The 20,706-nt window shown below is 43.0% G+C and overlaps 1 protein-coding gene across 1 annotated transcript in view; it reads right to left on the reverse strand.

The window, feature by feature from the left end:
- Positions 1 to 8,360: 8,360 nt before the first annotated feature.
- Positions 8,361 to 20,706, reverse strand: part of WDR82 (WD repeat domain 82) — a 1,055,709-nt gene continuing 1,043,363 nt past the window's right edge. Inside the window, exon 9 of the mRNA XM_044078920.1 lies at positions 8,361 to 9,808. Coding sequence (XP_043934855.1) covers positions 9,779 to 9,808 — 30 coding nt within the window. The 3' untranslated portion in view covers positions 8,361 to 9,778. The remainder of the gene's footprint in view (positions 9,809 to 20,706) is intronic.

Raw genomic sequence — 20,706 nt, forward strand, 5'->3', positions numbered from 1 at the left:
ATCATATCCACACTGCAGGAAGTGATTGCTTACTTGCTGAGTGTTATGAACAGCTTCCTGCAAAGTCTTCCTGTCTAAAGGCTCAGGAGTGGCTAATGTTTTTTGTAAATCTTCTAACAGATAATCCTGGTATTGTAACATATGGAAAAGGCAATTTAAAGCTCTCCTAGATAAGGTAGTGGATGTGTAAACCTTTTTGCCCCATCTCTCTAATGACCTAGCTTCCCTGTTGGAGGGCAAAGGATTCTTTGAGGTGGAGGCTGAAACTCCTTTAGGCCCCTGTGAAATAGTTTCCAAATCAGCAGTGTGGGCCCTGAATAAATGGGAATGAGTTTCTGGGACCCTGTAATACCTGTCTGGCTTGGCTGGAGCAGGAGGAAGAGAATCAGGGGTAGCACTAGAGTCAGAATACAAATCATCCAGAACATCAAGTGCAGGAGGAATAGCTAAGGGCCTGTGCTGAGGCTTCTTAAGGAAAGTCCTAAGGCGTTTCCTAGAATCAGAATATTCCTGACCTTGCCACTTGAAATGTTCCCTCATGGTGTGCAGAACTTCCCCAAAAGAAATATCCTCAGGAGGGGAGGCCGAGGGGATGGAATCTTCTGCATCCGAGTCCTCATAGGTCTGGAAGAGCTCTTCCTGGCTATCAGAGTGGACAGAGCCCTCAGAATCTTCATCTGAATGTGTAGGGTCAGAGGGTTCAACCCGGGGCCTTTTATCAGGAGGAGGCTGGGATCCTCTCTCAGGATGGGCCTGTGACCCTCTAATCATGGAAATCAAATCAGCAGCCATGGACATAATTTGTGTCTCTGGAGTCGGCTGAGGTAAGGGTTTAGAAGTAATATGCTTTGTTTTGCTGGCTGCCTTAGCCCTAGTGTAGGCCTTAATAGACATGGCCATAGGGGGCCTGGCAGCTCCACGTGCAGGAGTGACCTTGTCTACAGCAATGGTCTCGGGCATTTCCTCGGTTTCGGTATCCGGAGGAAAATCTATAACTGGCGGAGTAATGTCTGGAATCGGTGTCGTCGGTACTGCGGTGTCTTCGGTTCTGAGTGGTGGAGAGACCGTCTCAGAGGGAACCGAAGCACTCGCGCTAGGTTTTGGCGTGGAGTCGGAGGTAGACGCGGGCTGAGGATGTCGGTCCTGGTCTTTTCGCTTTTTGGGTGTTTGCGATGTCGGAAGATCCGACGGCATGGTGCAAGTAAAATTATCGCCGAAAAAATCTTCAGCGAACTCCGCCCGGCGCCTGAGTGCGCTTGTTGAAGCGAGCACAGGCTACACAGGCCGAGACGTCATGGTCTGGGCCCAGGCAAGGGAGACAGTAAGAGTGGAAATCCTTATGAGGTATTTGTTTACCACAAGAAAGACAATTGTTAACTTTTTCAGTAATTTCTGACATCGGCTGAGGCAAGAAAAGGTCCCCAACGGGGTACTTAGCTTTTTGGTATCGTAGAATACAGGAGCTGACCGACTGGCACTTGCGAACTGCTTCTGCTTCGGGCACCGCGCGGCAAGAAAGACTGGAGAAAATGGCGTCGGCTGATGCTTATGTACTCCAGCCGCTCTGACGTCGGAGAGAAATGCGACATCAGCCGACGTCAGACCCAGACTTTGGAATCCGGCCGACCGAGGGCTGTCTGAGGCAGGACAAACCACATGTTATGACTGCAGTTGCATTCTTGAAGGACATCGAAGGAGAATTCTGCAGCATACCGGACTCCGAAAGGGTCACGGTAGAGGCTTGCATAGATAAGGGGCTGCAAAAACATCTCACTGAATTCCAGAGAAAGTACAGTTGGGTACACTTACCATAAATGCAGATGTTAGAGTGTATTCACTGTTGCAGTCATTACATTTGGGTAGAATCCCAAAGCTATGGTTGGGAGGCTGGAGTTAAACAGCATTAGGTATGGTTATAATGCTCTACAGTACTGCAGTGGCAAAGCCTGCCCTGGACTTACAGAGGCAAATGGTAATGCTTTGTAAAGGTGTGAACAGAATTCCAAGTAGCAGCCTCTAGAATGTCTTTGGTTGGTACTCCTCTGAGAGCAGCTTTGGTGGAATGAGACCTAATGCCCTTGGGCACAGGTTTACCATGGTGTAAGCAGCAGAAACGGATGCAGTGGCTTATCCACTTTGAAATTGTCTGCTTTGAAATGGCCTTTCCTTCTGATCCTGCAGCAGATGACACTAGTAATTGCTCAGTTTTTCTTAGAACTTTGGTCCTGCTCAAGTAGAATCTTAGCTGTCTGTGTACATCCAAGGAATGCAGAATTCTCTCCCCCTTGTTCTGTGGATTTGGACAGAAAGTTGGCAGATGAATTGTTTGGTTAAGAGCCACAATGTAAACCACCTTAGGCAAAAGTAGGATTTGTCCTCAGACACCCTGTCTGGGTAAAATATGATAAAAGGCTCTTCAGCCATGAGGGCTTGTAGCTCTGAAACTCTTCTTGCTGAAGTAACTGCTAGAAGCAGAGCTGTTTTCCATGATAAGAACTTTAGATCAGCGGTAGCAGCTGGTTCAAATGGAGGCAGGTGCAGGTAATGGTGATCTTTTAGGAGGCCTTAAATTTTTGGCTCCCCTAAGATACTATTTTAGTAAAGGATGAGAAAAGTTTGGTGGCTCTGTATTGTAATGACCCGAAATGGCAGAGGCATGGATTTTGATTGATGAGAAAGATAGGCTTTTGTCAAGCATCTCAGTTAAGTATTGTAATATCTGAGGAATATTTGGTTCTGCTGCATCAGTTCCTTGTGCTTGATTCCAAGCACAGAATCTCTTCCATTTGTCAGCATAAGATTTTCTAGTACTAGGCCTTCTGGCTTCCGAAATGACATCCATCACAGCTTTACTGAAAGGTGTTTTTGTATGACTATATGATTAGCCATGCTGCCAGGTTCAGAGTATGTAATTGATTGTGCAGGACCTGATTGTTTTGCTGGGACAGTAGTTGTGGTCTTTGAGGCAAGGTCCAAGCTGGTTATTGAGCCAAGTTCCTTAGGATTGGGTACCAGTATTGGAGGGGCCAGTCCAGGGCAATTAATATCATCTTTGGTTTCTCTTGTCTGACTTTTAGGAGGACCTTGGGTAGAAGAGGCAGAGGAGGAAAGGCGTAAACTGATAGGTTTTTCCAACTGAAGGATAGGGAATCCACTTTTCATGCTTGTCTGTGATAAGTCCTTGTACAGAGTCTTTTTAATTGATAATTCTGAGGAGAGGCAAATAGATCTATGTCTGGGCTCCCCCATTTCTCTATCATGCTGAAGACTTGTGGATTTAGTTTCCACTCGTGAGGATCAATAAGGTTTCTGCTTAAATCGTCTGCAAGAGTGTTTTATTTTCCTGGCAGGAATTGAGCTTGAAGATGTATTTGGTAGGTCAAAGCTGTGTCCCACAGGGCCATGGCTAATCTGCAAAGTGGGTATGAGTGTGTGCCCCCTTGCTTGTTTATTTACCACATGACTGTGGTGTTGTCCGTCTTTATCAGTAGTTGTTCTGGATGTAGTAAATCCTTGAAGGCTGTTGCAGCTAGCATCTCTTTCTGGCTGATGTGAAGATGCATTTGTTTTGGTGTCAATAAGCCCTGAATGCATCTTCCTGCCATGTGGGCCCCCAAGCATAATGTGATGCGTCTGTTAAGGTTTGGCTGGCAGGGGGTAGAGTGAAGGGCAGCCACATCTTTTGGTGACATGCCTTTGCCCACCATAGAAACTCCTGTTGCAGGCAGGGAATGAGAGGAATCATTGTTTCCAGACTGTGGACTCCATAAACTTTTTAGGTACCATTGAAGTTTCCTCATATGCAGTCTTGCATATGGAATTAGTAAGATGCAGGATGCCATGAAACCTAGAGCCTGCAGAATTTGCCTTGCAGAAGACTGGGTTTTTGTTGCCATCAGTTTGAAGTAAGCAGTCAGTTGTCTTTGCTTGTCTAATGTGAGGTAAGCCATCTGGGCAGTTGTATTCAAGCTTGCACCCAGGAATGTTATCTTTTGAGAAGGTACCAGTTGTGATTTCTTTTCGTTTACTGTGTACCCTAGGCATGTTAGAAGCCTTTTCACAAACGCCAGGTGTCGAGGAAGTGTCCCCTTGTTGTCTGCTTGAATGAGACAGTCATCCAAGTAAGGATATATTTGTATACTACTTTGTCTGCAAAATGCAATTACTGGTGCCAGACACTTTGTAAAGACCTTGGGCGCAGTAGATAAGTCAAAGGGCAGTGCAGAGAATTTGTAATGCATTAAGCCAGCCCTGAATCTGAGGTATCTTCTGTACAATTGCCTTATTGGGACATGCAGGTATGCCTCTTAGGTCTAAAGTCACCAGCCAAGCATTCTTGCCCAGCATGGGCAGAAGCTGCTGCAAAGTCAGCATTTTGAAATGTCCAAATATGTGTTCAAAATCAATAAATCCAGTATTGACCGCCAGACCTTGTCCTTTCTGGGTACCAAGAACAGTCGAGTAAAAACCTTGTCCTTTTTCCTGTTCTGGTACTGTCTGAATGGTCCCCATATCCATGACAAACGTAACCTGTTTCCTGTGCCTCTGCCCATTAACTTTTTGGCAGATCTGGCCAACCATTTGCCATTGGCAGAGTATGGAAATGGAATCTGTACCCCTGTGATACAATGTTTAGTACCCACTTGTCCTGGGTTATTAACTGCCAATTTTGAGCAAAAAGTGCTAATTTTCCCCCTATGGGCGCTGCCAAAAGATAAGTGCTTGTTGTAGGTAGAGGGACGTCATTGGGATTGCTTTCTGTAGGTTTGCACTTTATCTCCTCCAGATTTGGAGGTGGAAGAGCCCCATTGCTTTGACCTGTATGAGTCTTGTGCCTGGTATCTGGAACCCTTAGGATGTCTGGATTTGCCCCTTTGAGCTCTGTCTGACACAGGAAAGGACCAGTTTTTTGTAGGCCAGTGTCTACTGAATCTTGGTGGCTGCACTTTTAAGAAGTCTTTAACAGTTTGCATATACTTAGCTTTGTCTTCCATTTTCTTTAAAACCTCTTCTGCCTTAATACCAAACAGAGAATCATGCTGTAAAGGTGTATCTAGCAATTTAGCTTTAACATGATCAGGCAAATTTTGTTCCTTTAACCAGGCATGCATCCTAAATCATAGATCCAGTAACTCCAGTAACTGCGGCCCTGCAGGAGGCCTCTAAGGAATCAAAACCACATTGCAAAGTATGCTTTCCAACTTTTTCGGCTGCATGCAATAATTCCTGCAATTCTTTATTTTCTGCACATTCTGAAATCATCATTTTCTGTTTCAGCAATCCCATAACATGTTGTTGGTACTTAAGCATATGAAATTGACAGTTTAAGGCCCTGATTGCCAAGGTTGAAGATGTATAAACCTTTTATCCCCATCTGTCTAGTGCCCTTGAATCTCTGTCAGAGGGGGTAGGATTTTTTGCTGTTGAGGCCTTAACTCCCTTTGGACCATGTGAAATAGTTTCAGGATCAGCAGCAGGGTTTCTAAATAAAAATTTATGTGAGTCAGGGACCCTGTAATATCGGCCAGGCTTACTAGGAGCTGGAGGTAAGGAATCAGGGGTCAAGCTTGACCCTGAAAACACATCATCCACAATGTCTAAAACAGGGGGAATGGCTAAAGGCTTGTACTGAAGGAGGAGGAGGAGGAAATCCCTGAGCCTCTTTCTTTGATTCTGGGAAGTCTTGATTCTCTCAGTGAAAATGCTCCCTCAAAGTATGCAAGGTTTCTCCAAATGAATAATCCTCAGGAGGAGATGCAGATGGAATAGACTCCTCGGCATCAGAATCCTCACAGGGAGGTATAGATAATTCCTGATCAGAAGAGGAATCAGAAGAAATAGAAACCTGATCTGAAGATTCATAATCAGTGTCTTGCCTAGGCCTCTTATCTGGAGGGGGATGGGAACCCCTGATCAAGGTAATAAGGTCTTCAGCCATTTTGATCATCTGCTTTTTAGGCACAGAGGCCTGTGCATGTGGCTCATGCATCATTTTTTTTAGTTTTAGAAGTTGCTTTTGTCTTTGGTTTTGCAGCTGTCATTGGTTTGACATACAAATGTTGGTGCCTGAATACACCCTCAGAAGCCAATGCTTGCTCAGCGGCTCCAGACCCATCTGAGAGGGAGACATCCGTCGGTCCAATACCTTGAGTATCTTGCTGCATGCCAGACTCCACATGGGTGTCGGTAGAGGCCTGCGACTCGAAGACAGCGGGTATCAAGGGCTGCGAATGCGCCTCACTGAGTACCGGCGACTGGCTTAGGAGAAGCTTCGTCGGTTTTGGATCTCGACTGCCTTTCTCTGTCCTTTTCGTTGCGTTATGTACTCTGGCAGTCAGATTGCTATCCGATGACATTTCTGGGTAGTTAAATCTGTTTCCAAAATACTTTGATGCAAAAACATACCGACGCTTAATAGTGTGTTGGTTAAATCTAGCACAAAACCGACAGCCAGGCACGTTGTGATCAGGGCCTAGGCAAGGAATACAGTATAAATGGAAATCCTTGAGAGGTATTTGCTTCCCACAAGTAACACAATTATTAACTTTTGCTGACATCGGTAAAAAGCAAGAAAAAAAAAGTTTCCCCAACGGGGTACTTAGCTTTAGTGAAGATTTTGGTTCTGAAACTCAAACTCGAATATTTCAGTAGCCAACTGGCACTTGCAAAATGCTTATGCTTCGGGCACCGCGCGGCAAGAAAGATAAAGAAAATGGTGTCGGCTGCATGTTACCCCTGACGACCAGACGTCATGGAAGAAAAGACAGCAACCGACGCTGGACCCAAGACTTTGGAATTCAGGCCGACTGAGGGCAACCTGCCAGCAGATTACCCAAATGCAATGACTGCAGTGAAACACGATCATCTGACAACCTGCTTAGCGGTAGAGTTGTTGGAAGACTTAGCCCTTGTGTGGTCTGTCTCTATCGCTATGTTTTTTCGGAATGTCTATGGATTGTTGGCTGACTGACACCATTTCAAAGGTGGCGGATGATGTTTTCCATGAATCCAGCTTAGCCCCCGACGCCCACCCACCTGCTCCCAGTAAACCTGACAGGTATTAGATTACCAGATTCTCACAAATACCTGTACAGAAATCCTGCTGCAGACGTGGAGGTCATCACACAGGGACCTAAAGGAGCTAACGCTAGTTCTGCTAAGAATCATATTCCTTCTGACAAGGATTCCAGAGCTCTGGACAGATGGGGTAAAAAAGTATACACTTCTGCAACCTTAGCTATCAGAGCACTCAATTGTCAGTTCCATATGTTAAAATATCAAGACCACACTTTGGAACTATTTGGAACCATTTCAATTGGTGCCAGTGCACCAATCCTGACTGATACTATCCCCCCTTAAACATTTTCTGATACTTTTCTCTCCTCTACTAGCTTTGTTGGAAGCAAAAAAAAAAAAAAAAAAAAGTTTTTTGTTCTCCAAATGTCCAGTAAAAAAGGTCTCCTGTGTGTAACTTTACAACTGCTGCTACAACATATGCTAATCAGTAACATACTTATGTAATTGTATTCTTTTTTTGGACTCTCTGTATAATATTTTTTCCTGGGAGCTTTTCTCCTCAGGCCTCCCATGAAAATGGACATATATCCAGTAAGACTAGCCCGGTCAACAAATGTAAAATAAATGAAGTAAATAAATAAATTTCGGAATGCAGACGGAAGACGAAAACGCCCATCTACAATAAGAGCTCTATGATGAATGGTTCTCGCGTTAAAGATGGCACAGAACTGGCAACAGGAGACGTCATGGTCTGGGCCTAAACAAGTGATGCAGTACGGATGGAAGTCACTGTGTGGGATCTGCTTTCCACAGGCGAGACAATTGTTAACTTTTTCGGACATCTGTTAGTGCAAGAAAAAAGGATCCCCAATGGGGTACTTTAGTGCTAACTAGAAGAAAAGCTTTACTTAGCTTTTCAGCTAAAATTCAAACTCTAGTAGCGAACGACCGGCACACTTGCGAACTGATTCTGCTACAGGCTCCATGGCAAGAAAGACTGATGTAATGGCGTTGGCTGCCTTGCTTTATAGGACTGACAACCTGACGTCAGTCAACAAGCGACAGCGGCCGACGCAGAAAAACACTGACTCTGGTATTTGGGTTGGACGAGGGCTACCACAGCAGGGATAACCCACAGGTGATGACTGCAACAGTGAAACAAGAAGAACATCTGCCAGCCCATTAAGTTCACAGCCACCTGTCTTTAGCCACATCATCGGAGATCAGAAAGCTCAGACAATGCATGCACTTACCGGCATCCTAGACCTCTGTTAGTCATTTTACTGAAAACATTTCACTAGCAAACAAACTCTTTTCAGGAGATGAACCAAGTCACCACACTCTTCACATTATAAAAAATCTTATTTTATATTCCATAATCTATATAGGTCTTTTTCATCTTCATAACTATCAACCATTGTTAATGTTACAAAGAAGTTTTGAAATATACATTGAAGTTCTTGGCTCTAAACAGAATACCTCATTTTCTGAACTACTGTACAGATTATATACATTTGTTTAATGCAGAAACAAGAAACCTGCACCCTCACTGACTACATCTTGCAAAGTCCTGCATAATTAATTTTGATTTAAAAACTAAGGAAAACTGCATTACTTAAAACCACAACACAAATGACTGTGTCTGTACAAAAACTTTTAAGGTGCTTTACAAGGAATTCAGAACTCTGCTGCCACTGGCAACTCTTAACAATACAATTCATAAGATCGCTGTGAGGATACCACCCAGAGAAAATGCTGGCTCATAGAAGAAAGCATGGGGAGACGAGACACAAAAAATTGATTTTTACAAAATAAATTACTATTTCAACATATGTAACACAGCTAATGAACTATGCTGCAAAGCATTTTGGAAATACAACAATCACTTTAAGGCAGAATTCTCAAACCTTTGACTGTAAGCTAACTGCCAAAAAATAGATTTCAAATAAAGGACTTTAGCAAAGACAAGAATTGGGATAAATATTTTGCTTGCTCAACCTATGAGCTATGGAAGCAATGTAGCTAGCTACACGAACAAATCTGCAAAGTAACAGAATTTATACTGTAACACTGCCTGGCTAGCAGCAGCTTATATACTTTAATGTATACAGCATTTAAGTTATCGATATAACTGTTCATTCAGAAAGGATACCAAATCTCTAATATATTTTAAAGTAAAAAAATTGTGCTCTGTACATTTACAAAACATTGCACTGTAATGAAGATTAATACGCAGGAATGCCAGCTCTGAGCATTTTAAAAAGATCAGACAGAAGCATTGCACCACAAAATGCTACTGTGAATGTCACATCTGCATTAATACAAGTCTTTGTCCTTTGAAGGATTCCGAAACCACAGTCTAAAGGTAGAAATGATTCCATCCTGGCCTCCTTATACAGCTGACAGTCTTCACCTGAATCCACAGATACTTTCTAAACTAAACTGGATGGTCACAAGTCCCACTCTTGCTTCACCAAACTTGAGATCTGAAAACTGAACAAAGCAGACATGTCCCAGAACACAGAAGACGCAGTGATTTTATTAAGTGCACCTCTGGAGAGTTGGCAAGTAAGACTATAAAGCATTACTTCCTTTCTATGATAAAAGTCGCCAATGCTGAAGAAAAACAGAACACTTGCAGACATATGCATAAGGACTGGCACCCCAGAGGAATCATGGCGCTCTCGAATACAAACAGTTCATCTCTGTTAAGGTATAAGGAGTACTGGATTTGACCACTGGTTCATAACAAAATACTGTTTCAATCATCGATTGTGGGAAGCCAAAATGCCTGAAAAGACAGTAAGTATTTGATTAATGAAAGGAAAGTAAAACATTCTGCTTTCAGCAATCCTCGTGACATTGGTATTCAGCTTCTCACCCAAATATATATATATATATATATACACACACACACACATACATACATATATATATATATATACGCATACTAGTTAATCAACTTAAACGCCGCCATACAGCTGTGGTCATTACCCACTGTCAGAGCTGCTCTCTAACAAAGTTCTAACAAAATCTTAAGTACAGCTCTGGATATCTTCAATGTACAGGTTAGGTTAATGTATTAGTCCTAGCATTTGGGTTGCTTATTAGTGAAACAGCTGCTGTGTTCACCTATTCAAACCAGTTTGTCTCTTAAGCCATCAACAGCAGTGATTCTCATGTGCCCCCCCCCCCCAAAAAATAGGACTGTCTGTGCTTCAATCAGCTCTTCTGAATGGAAGATGCAATGTACCTGTAGACAAAAACAGTCCCATGAATGAGTTACATACAGGCAGTAAGCATCTTCTATAAAAAGGAACATGAGTTCAAGCATGAAATACAGGGGGAGGGGTAGATGCCCTTACTACTACAGTCACCTACAAAGATTTACTGTTAAATCGCCTTTACTCTCACAAATGTACCACCTTAATTCATAGATCACTGCAGCAGTAACTCATAACACTTGGGTAGAACCAAAAGCAAAGCCTAACTGCAGAGAGAGAATTAGATGATCCCTTGAAGCAGAAGCTGTGCTATAACCCATCTTGCTCTCTACACTGGGCCTCCATAGTTTGTAATGCCTTGAAAACACAAACGTCACTCTCAAAAGTATCTTTTATGTTGCAAAATTAGCCGTTGCCACGACGGTGTGCATCTTAACAAGGACGTATACTTATTAAAACAAAAGGGACTGCAATAAGGCAACCGACTTACTTACATTGTACCAGGACAGCCTGATTGGTCAACAACCCCTTCTTACTGGAGACCCAGGGAGATGAGCTCCTTGCAAGAATAAGACAAAAGAAAACAATACACATCATGGAAGTTACATTGTCTGAGTACCCAAATGGAATAAATGTAGACATTCATATTAGGCAGCATTAAAATACAAGAATTCTGATTCTTAGTGCAAGGAACTGAAGTAGCAAAACAGGAGAAACAGCATAAAAAAGAAAAACCTTTCCCTCCATAATGACAATTTGTCAGACTTCCTAGATACTTACTAAGCTATATAGCTGTGATGAGCTTAAGAATCCTACCCTTACTTACCCATGACAGTTGTGTTTCCCCTATCTATAAGGGAGAGGGGTGCTAAACTACGGGTGAAAGTATTGTTGCGTAAAAACTGACATAACCTTAGATGTAGACTAGAAAGACACAAAAAACGACAAACTGGTAAACCTATGAGCAGAATGAAGAGGCACACCCAAAGAGTAATGTGTAAAGCGCTTTTCGTTTATGCCACAACATAAACTTCATCAGACAAAATAACAACATATCAGTGCATTTAAATACATACAGATAACCAATCAAATTGATTCACAACACACTTAAAATAACAGTACATTAAAATATTGTAACATTAAGAATAATGTTAGTAGTTAACACCAACCTCAAAACTAATTTTGTACTACACTAAGACCCTATTAAAATGTAAAGTTTTTATATATTTACAAGTTAAAACTAGCCTATTTGTACATAGTTAACGTTTTAAGTTCTTTAATTTTAAAATGCTACTAATTACACATCCCTCATTTAAACCTGGCATATTATAGGCATTAAGTCTGATTTGCCAGGCTAACTCTAACTCTTCCAATTTTAAAGCTTCTGGTCCACCTCTGACATCTCTCTGGACTTGGTCAATGACCATAAACTTGAACCTATGGGTGGGAAATTGTGCAACATGCTTAGCCAAGGCGTTTTCCATTTTCCCTTTCTTAATTGCATAAAGATGCTCGTACATACGGTTGCGAAGTTTCCTCTCAGTTTTGCCTACATAGAATCCAAGGCAAGACTGGCATTTCGCAAGGTAAACAACAAAACTAGAGTTACAGTTGTTTCTCCATTTTAATGTAAAGTGAGAATCATTTACACTAAACCTATTAGATTCCATAATGTATGAGCAATAGTTACAGGATTGGCATTTATACATTCCTGGAGTCTTAGCTGTATTACTTTTGGACTCACAGTAGTTTTTAAGATTCCTGCCTCTCCTGTATATAACTCTAGGAAAATTACCCACGCTGTTGAAAACTTGGTGGTCACTTTTAAAAAGTTCCCAATTTTTTAACAAAATCCTATTACACCCAGCACTATCCACATTGTAAGTAGTTATAAAGGACGTAACTGTAACGTTTTCTTCTTGTTCTAAGATAGCACTGTTAAGTGACAAGCTAGAAGAATCACCTGTATTATTAGATGTAGAACACTCAGTTCTATTCAAGAGTGGAGTATAGAACATAGACTGACGTTTAAATGAAACTTCGTCGATAATTTCATTAATTAATGATTCAGGGTAACCACATGCTAGGAACATACACTTCATAAAATCACATTCACTACTAAAGTCACTATCAACCGTAATAATCCGGGCTGCACGGACCAATTGTCCCTTCAAAATGGCCCGTTTTTGATGATGCGGGTGACAACTAGAGTAGTGAAGCATGGAATTACAGTAAGTATTTTTCCTATGGATTTTTGCTGTGTACTTATCCTGTGTATTAGCTTTTGATAATAAAATATCAAGATATGCTATCGAGCTGGTATCAAATGAGTGAGTAAATTTTAAAAAATTAGTGGTTGAGTTTAAATAATCAACCAAACTGTCCCCAAGTACGGCATCACCATCGAGTAGGATAAAGATGTCGTCGAGGAAACGTGTATAGAACACTATCTTATCTTTAAACACACTATTATGCATAACAAATAGGTGCTCCCAGTAGGCCATGACCATATTGGCCACACTAGCGCCACAGGGTGACCCCATGGCTACGCCTACTTTTTGAAGAAAGAGAACACCTTCAAACATGAAAAAATTGTTAGCTAGAATAGTGCTTAAAAGCTCGTCGACCATCAAGTTTTCGTCAAAAGGACACCCCTGAAGTTTTAAAACCTCACTAGTCCACTCAACCGCTTCTTTATGAGGTATACACGTGTATAAATCCCTAACGTCTATCGTTAGGAAATTATAACTAGGTTTGTATTCTAACTCGTTGATGTTCCTCAGAAACGTCCAAGAGTCCTTGCATATTTGTTTGATGTTAATCAAGTATTTTTGAAGAATAGAATCCACTACTTTGGCACAAGCATAGGACAAGGACCCTCTACTGTCCACTAAGGGACGCATAGGGGGATTTGTCACATCTTTGTGAATTTTAGGTATACCAAATAAGCAAGGAACTCTAGGATAAGAAATAGACATAAAATTGTAAACAGTTTGAGTAATCCTACCTTCTAAATAAAGGTCTTCTATGACATTTTTAATCAAACTGTATGCCTTAAGTTCTGACTTAGAACTTAAAGTGTATGAGGGGGAATTTAATAAGTTGCTCATTCTGTTAGAATAATCTAAGTTGTCAAAAATGACAACACCGCCCCCTTTGTTGGGCTTACAGATTCTAATGTCATTAATTTTGATGAAATTCAAACAGTCTTTTTCTACCTGAAAATCTTTGTTGACATTGTGTAATCTTTTGTTTTTGTTCAAGGCTAAATTGAGAATGTCTAGTTCGCAAAACTGTTCGAATGTTTTAATAATAGGATTTAAGGGAGGGTTAAATGTACTAGGAATTCGAAATTCACTGGGATTACCACCACATGGTTCCCCCATTACGATGTTCAAGTTAAGTTTCCTAGTGAATAGTTTTAAATCAATGATGGTTTCAACAAGGTTCATTCAGACTTCCTAGATACTTACTAAGCTATATAGCTGTGATGAGCTTAAGAATCCTACCCTTACTTACCCATGACAGTTGTGTTTCCCCTATCTATAAGGGAGAGGGGTGCTAAACTACGGGTGAAAGTATTGTTGTGTAAAAACTGACATAACCTTAGATGTCCTTCTCTTCTACATGTTGCTGTATTCATGACATCAGGGAGTTTTTGCCTTTAGTGAACCCTCGTACGTCCAGCCATTATACAATGACGTCCCGCACCTCTTTCTTGGAAGTCGGTCATAAACAGACATCGGGTATAAAGTGGACGTCAGCACGACCCTTCTTCAAAACTGAATGCTGCCAGAATCAGCGACTACGGAGAGGGTACTCCAGGAATCAGTCAAATGCGAGGGAGAAAGCTTGGTGGGAAGAGGACATCTAAGGGTATGATAAGTTCTTTCACAATAGTATGTTTTTCTATACATATGCTGCTGTATTCATGACATCAGGGAGAGTGCAAAAGCTCCTGTCCTAAGGAAGGGGTGGTGGACCAGAAGCACTTTCCACAAACCCATGAAGGATGGTTCTGGCAAATCCTGCCCTGGCTCCAGAGACCATCTCCAGTTTGTAGGGTCTAGTGAATGTGTGAACTGAGGACCAAGTAGCTGCTTTAAGGATAGCAGCTGTGTACAAACCCTTTAAGGAATGCCCCTAAGGAGGACACCGTCATGCTGGAGTGTGCCCTTAATGGGGCTGGCAGTGACCTACCATGGTTAGTGTAACAAAAGGAAATGGTTCTGGATATCCAAGAGAATATGATTTGCTTGGAAATAGGCTGAACCACGACTATTGAGTGATGGGTGATGAATAGCCGGTCAGATTTTTGGAAGGATTTGGGTTTGGCCAAATACCCAAGTTGTCTGTGTACATCTAGGGAATGAAGTATCTTCTCTGTTTTGTTGAGAGGGGCGAAAGGCTGGCAGATTGAGAGTCTAAGACAGGTTGTTGACCACTTTCGGCATGAATGAAGGGTTAAGTAAGCAAACATACCCTGTCCTTGTGGAAGACAGTGAAGGGGGGTATGCCATAAGGGCCTGGAGTTCTGATACCCTTCTAGCAGAGGTGAAGAGTATAGCCTTCTAAGTGCAAATGTTGGTGTGTGCAGTCTATGGCTGGCTCAAAAGGTGGTAGAATAAATTTTTCTAGGACAAGCATTAGATCCCAAGGGACAGAATGGGCTTGTGCCCCTCTTAGAAAGAGTTTGACCTCTGATCTAGATGCAAAAAGGGGCAGGCATGCTGAGATGGCAGACAGGTGAATTTTAATGGAGGAATTGGATAGTCCAGACTTCATAAGGTCACACAGGTAGGACAAGACCACTGAGGGCTCTGCCCTCAGTGGTTGTAAGCTGTTTTTTATGATACCATAAGGAAAGTCTCTTCCACCTTGACAGGTAGGACTTTCTAGTAGTTGGTTTTCTGGCCTCCTGCAGAAAGTACACTTACCATAAACATAGATGTTAGAGCGTATTCACTGTTGCAGTCATCACCTGCGGGATTTATCCCTGCTGTCATAGCCCTCGGCCGGCCCGAATACCAGAGTCAATGTTTTTCTGTGTCGGCTGCTGTCGCTTGTTGACTGACGTCAGGTCAGTGCTATAAAGCAAGGCAGTCGACGCCATTAAATTAGTTTTTCTTGCCCTAGCCAGTCAGAAGCCCAAGGAAATATGGTAAAGTGGTCCTGGCGGTTAAAAGCCACAGTAAGAAGTTTATGTCTCCCTAAGGAAAGAGGATAGAAGGTGGAAGGAGGGAGGGAAACCAGGGCTGCAACAGTGAATACACTAACATCTACATTTATGGTAAGTGTACACAACTTTACTATGTTCTTCGTGTTTCACTGTTGCAGTTATCACCGGCAGAGGATTCCCAAAGTTGAGGAGAGGGGTGGTAGGATTAGTAAGAGACCTAGGCCTGGGTCAGCATGCCCTGCAGAACTGCAGAGGCAAACCCTGCCCTAGCCTTAGAGTAAATAAGTGGTAATGCGTTCTGAAGGTATGGACAGAAGTCCAGGTGGCAGCTTCCAAGATGTCTCTGGTGGGAACTGCTCTGAGGAATGCTGTGGAAGTGGAGGCTGCCATAGAGGAATGGGTACGAATACACTTTGGGGGGGGGGGGTTCCCATGTAATCTATAGCAGAAATGGATACTGTGTGATAACCATTTGGAAATGGTTTGTTTGGAAATGGGCTTCCCCCCTCTGTCCCTGGGGCAAAGCTGACAAGAAGTTGGTCTGTTTTCCTGAAGGATTTAAAATGGTCCAGGTAGTATCTGAGCTGTCTGTGCACGTCTAGTGAGTGCAGAATTATTTCCCCTCCTGTTTTGAGGGTTAGGAAAGAAGGTGGGTAGATGTATGGCCTGGTTGAGTCACATTAGATACCACCTTGGGCATAAAGGAGGGCTTAGTCCTCAGGGAAAAACATATCTGCATGGAAAATTATGAAGGGCTCAATGGCCATCAGTACCTGAAGTTCTGAATCGCTTCTGGCTGAGGTGATAGCTAGTAGGAAAGCAGTCTTAGTTCTGCAGCAGGTTCAAAGGGTGGTAAGGTTAGTTTCTCCAAAACATAATTCAGGTCCTAAGCTGGTGTGGGTGGCCTTTTGGGAGGTCTGATATTAGAAGATTAGATTAGAAGCCCCGCTGAGAAATTGTTTAATCAAAGGATGTGAGAACAGGGGCTGATCTTATCAAAATGAGCTGAAATGGCTGATGCGTGGATTTTAATAGAAAAGGAGGAGAGGCCACTATTGAGTAACTCCGCTTAGTCCAGGTTAAGAGGGATGGAAGGTTGTGAGGAATTGCCCCCTCTGGAGGGGCTACAGGAGCAGAAACTTTTCCATTTCCCTGCGTAAGATTTTCTGGTGCTGGGCCTTCTGGCCTCTGTGATAACGTTTAGGACCTGTTTGCTTAACATGGGCACCTTGTTTGCCTTTATAGTATTGCCCATGCTGACAGTCTGAGAGCCTGTAAGTCTGGGTGCTGCAACCCCCCCCCAACCTGAGCCAAGAGGTCTGGGATCAGGGGAAGCTGCCTGGGAGGCTGTAATGTCAGGCTGCGCAGTAAGGGCTACCAATGCTGTCTGGGCCAATCTGGAGCAATGAGGATGGCCTTTGGTCTCTCCTCCCTTATCGTGATCAGTACCTTGGGAATAAAAGGCAGAGGAGAGAAAGCGTACACAAAGAGGGAGTTCCAGGGGAAGGTCAAAGCATCCACCTTCCATGCTAGGTGGTGATACTTCCTGGTACAGAATGTTTTCAGCTGGTGGTTGAGGTGCGAAGCAAAAGAGATCCACCTCCGGAGTTCCCCACTCCTGAGTGACTTGCAAAAAGATTTTTATGTGGAGCTGTCATTCGTGGGGGTCCAGGAAGTTTCTGCTCAAGTGGTCTGCCAGGGTGTTGCTGATCCCTGGTAGGTACTGGGCTATTAGGTGTAATCCCAAGGAGGAGGCGGTCAGCCAGAGGTTCATGGCTAGCCTGCACAGAGGGTAAGATTGTGCCCCTCCCTGTTTGTTGATGTACCACATTACTGTGGTGTTGTCTGTTTTGATAAGGAGAACCCTAGCCTGAGATGGGGTTTGAAGGATGTCACAGCCTTTTGTACTGCCATCCTTTCCTTCTGATTGATAAGTAAGGAAAGGTGTTGGGCATCCCAAAGACCTTGGGTACATCTGCCTGCTAGGTGAGCTCCCCAAACGATGTCTGAGGTGTCGGTGGTGATGGTCTGGCCGGAAGGGCAGAGGATGAAGGGAAGACCGTTGTTCTTGGCACAGGCCCCTGCCCACCAGAGAAATTCGGCCCTTATAAAGGGGATCAGAGGGAGAGAGGTCTTTAGAGGCTGAGAGTGCTGACACTAAATGTTCTTTAGATACCACTGAAGTTTTCTCATGTGAAGCCTGGCCAGAGGAATTAGGAGGATGCAAGATGCCATGTACCCCTAGGCTTGCAGAAACTTCCTCAAAATGAGGTGACTTCTGGAAGCAAGCAGGGTAAAGTAGAGAGGCAGGAAGTTCTGCTTTTCTGGGGATAGGAAGGCCAATTGGGATGCTGTGTCCAGCAGTGCTCCCAAGAAAATGATCTTCCTGGAGGGCGTTTGCTTTGACTTCTCGTTGATGCTGAACCATAAGGAGGTTAGGAGGATTTTGACAAAGAGGAGGTCCTAGAGCAGCTTTTCTTTGCACCCTGCCTGAATGAGGAAGTCATCCAAATAAGGGTAAATCTGTATATTTCTCTGTCTGCAAAATGCTATGGCCGGGGCTAAGCATTTGGTGAATACCCTGGGAGCAGTACATAAGCCAAAGGGTAGTGCAGAGAACTGAAAGTGTTGAGAGCCTGCTTTGAAGCGCAGGAATTTTCTGCAAGATTCCCTTATGGGGATGTGGAGGTAGGCATCTTTTAGGTCTAGGGTCACTAACCAGGCATTTTTTGTCAGCATAGGCAGCAGCTGCTGCAGTTAGCATTTTGAATTTGGGGACCACCAGGGAGGTGTTCAGAATGGATAGATCCAGGATGGGGAAAGTACAGTTGTGTACACTTACAATAAATGTAGATGTTAGAGTGTACTCACTGTTGCAGTCATTACATTTGGGTAATCTGCTGGCAGGTTGCCCTCAGTTGGCCTGATTAACAAAGTCTTGGGTCCAGCGTCGGTTGCTGTCCCTTCTTCCATGACGTCAGGGGGTATAAAACATGCAGCCGATGCCATTACTTCAGCTTTTCTTGCCCCAGATGTCAGGTGCCCCCCAAATGGGGCGCAAAATGTATTTTATATATATATATATATATATATATATATATATATATATATATATATATATATATATATATATATATATATATATATACATATATATGTATGTATATGTATATATATATATATATATATATATATATATATATATATATATATATATATATATATATATAAAATTAAAAACACAAAAATATACCTAAAAACAAAAGCAAATGCACCAAAAAGGCTTTTAAGCATAGTAAAAGAAAGTAGAGGTATAGTGAGAGAAAAACAGGGGGATGGAGGGAGGGTAGTCAGGACTGCAACAGTAAGTACACTCGAACATCTACATTTATGGTAAGTGTACACAACTGTACTATGTTCTTCGTGTTTCACTGCTGCAGTCATTACATTTAGGTAGATTCCCAAAGCTATGGTTGGGAGGATGGATTTATACAGCATTAGGACCAGCTATAAGGCCCTGCAGGACAGCAGTGGCAAAGCCAGCTCTGGATTTAGAGAAGAAAGGTAAATGGTAATGCTTGGTGAACGTATGAACTGAGCTCCAGGTAGCAGCTTCTAGAAAGTCTCTGGTAGGAACACCTCTGAGAAAGGCTGTAGAAGTAGATGCAGCCCTGGTGGAATGAGATCTGATCCCCTGGGGGGTAGCTTTACCATGGTGCATATAGTAGAAACATACAATAGCTTATCCACTTGGAAATAAGTCTGCTTTGAAATAGCCTTTTCCTATGGCCCTGCAAATGTCACCAGTAGTTCAGATTTTCTAAGAGATTTTGTCCTAAGTAAAATCTAAGTTGTCTGTGTTCATCCAATGAATGCAGAATCCGCTCCCCCTTGTTCTGTGTATTGGGAAACAAAGTTGGCAAATGAATGGTCTGATTAAGAGCTACACTGGATACCACCTTAGGCATGAAGTATGGACTGGTGCGGACAGACACCCTGTCCGCATGAAAATAATGAAAGGCTCCACTGGCATAAGAGCCTGTAATTCAGAAATCCTTCTAGCTGAAGTGGCTGCTAAAAGGAAAGCTGTTTTCCAGGAGAGAAATTTTAAGTCTGCAGTAGCAGCTGGCTCGAAAGGAGGGAGAGTGAGTTTTTCCAATACAAAATTGAGGTCCCCGCAGGGGTTGGAGCTCGCCTGGGTGGTCTTAAGTTTTTGGCCCCTCTGAGGTACTGCTTTAGCAGAGGATGAGACAAGAGGGGAGGGTTCTGTGTTGTAATGTGCTGAAATGGCAGAGGCATGGATTTTTATGGAAGAAAAGGACAGGCCCTTGTGAAGCATCTCAGTTAAGTATTGTAAAATCTGAGGAATACTGGGCACTGCTGTGCTTATTCCTTGTGATGGATTCCAGGCACAGAATCTTTTCCATTTGTCAGCATAAGATTTTCTAGTACTAGGCCTTCTGGCCTCCAAAATGACATCCATCACAGGTTTGCTGAGGGATGCTAAGGGTGAATTTAGATGATTAGCCACGCATCAAGATTTAAAGTTTGGAGCAGACTGTGCAGAATTTGGCTGTTCTGCTGAGACAGTAAAGTAAGGTGTCCTATGCAGGTGCCACAGTGGAAGGTGACATTGCGCAGGAGTGGATACCAGTGTTGGCGAGGCCAGAATGGAGCAATCAGAATCAATTTTGGCTTGTCCTGTTTTGACTTTTAGTAGAACTTTGGAGAGCAGAGGCAGAGCATCCACTTTCCAGGCTTTTTTATGATGAGTTCTTGTGCAGAATTTGTCCAACTGATAGTTCTGGGGTGATGCAAAAAGATCTATGTCTTGACTCCACCATTTGCGTGTCAACATGTTGAAAGTCCGTGGTTCCAGTTTCCATTCATGTGGGTCGAGATTTCTGCTTAGCTCGTCTGCCAGAGTATTCAGCTTTCCTGACAGGAATTGAGCTTGTAGTTGCATTTGGTAGGTCAATGCCATGTTCCACAATGCCAAGGCTAGTCTGCAAAGGGGATAGGAGTGTGTACCCCCCCGTGCTTGTTTATGTACCACATAACTGTGGTGTTGTCTGTCTTTATCATTAACTGTCCTGGATGAAGGTAGTCCTTGAAGGCTGTCAGTGCATTCTGTACAGCTAGCATCTCTTTCTGAATGACATGAAGGTGCATTTGATTTGGGCTCCATTTGCCCTGAATGCACTTCCCTGCCAGATGAGCCCCCCAAGCATAGTCTGATGCGTCTGTAGTTAGGGTTTGGGCAGTAGGGGGTGGAGTGAATGTCAG

This window comes from Protopterus annectens, chromosome 7.part1 (assembly GCF_019279795.1).
Source record: "Protopterus annectens isolate FY-2018-M chromosome 7.part1, PAN1.0, whole genome shotgun sequence".
NCBI lineage: Eukaryota > Metazoa > Chordata > Ceratodontiformes > Protopteridae > Protopterus > Protopterus annectens.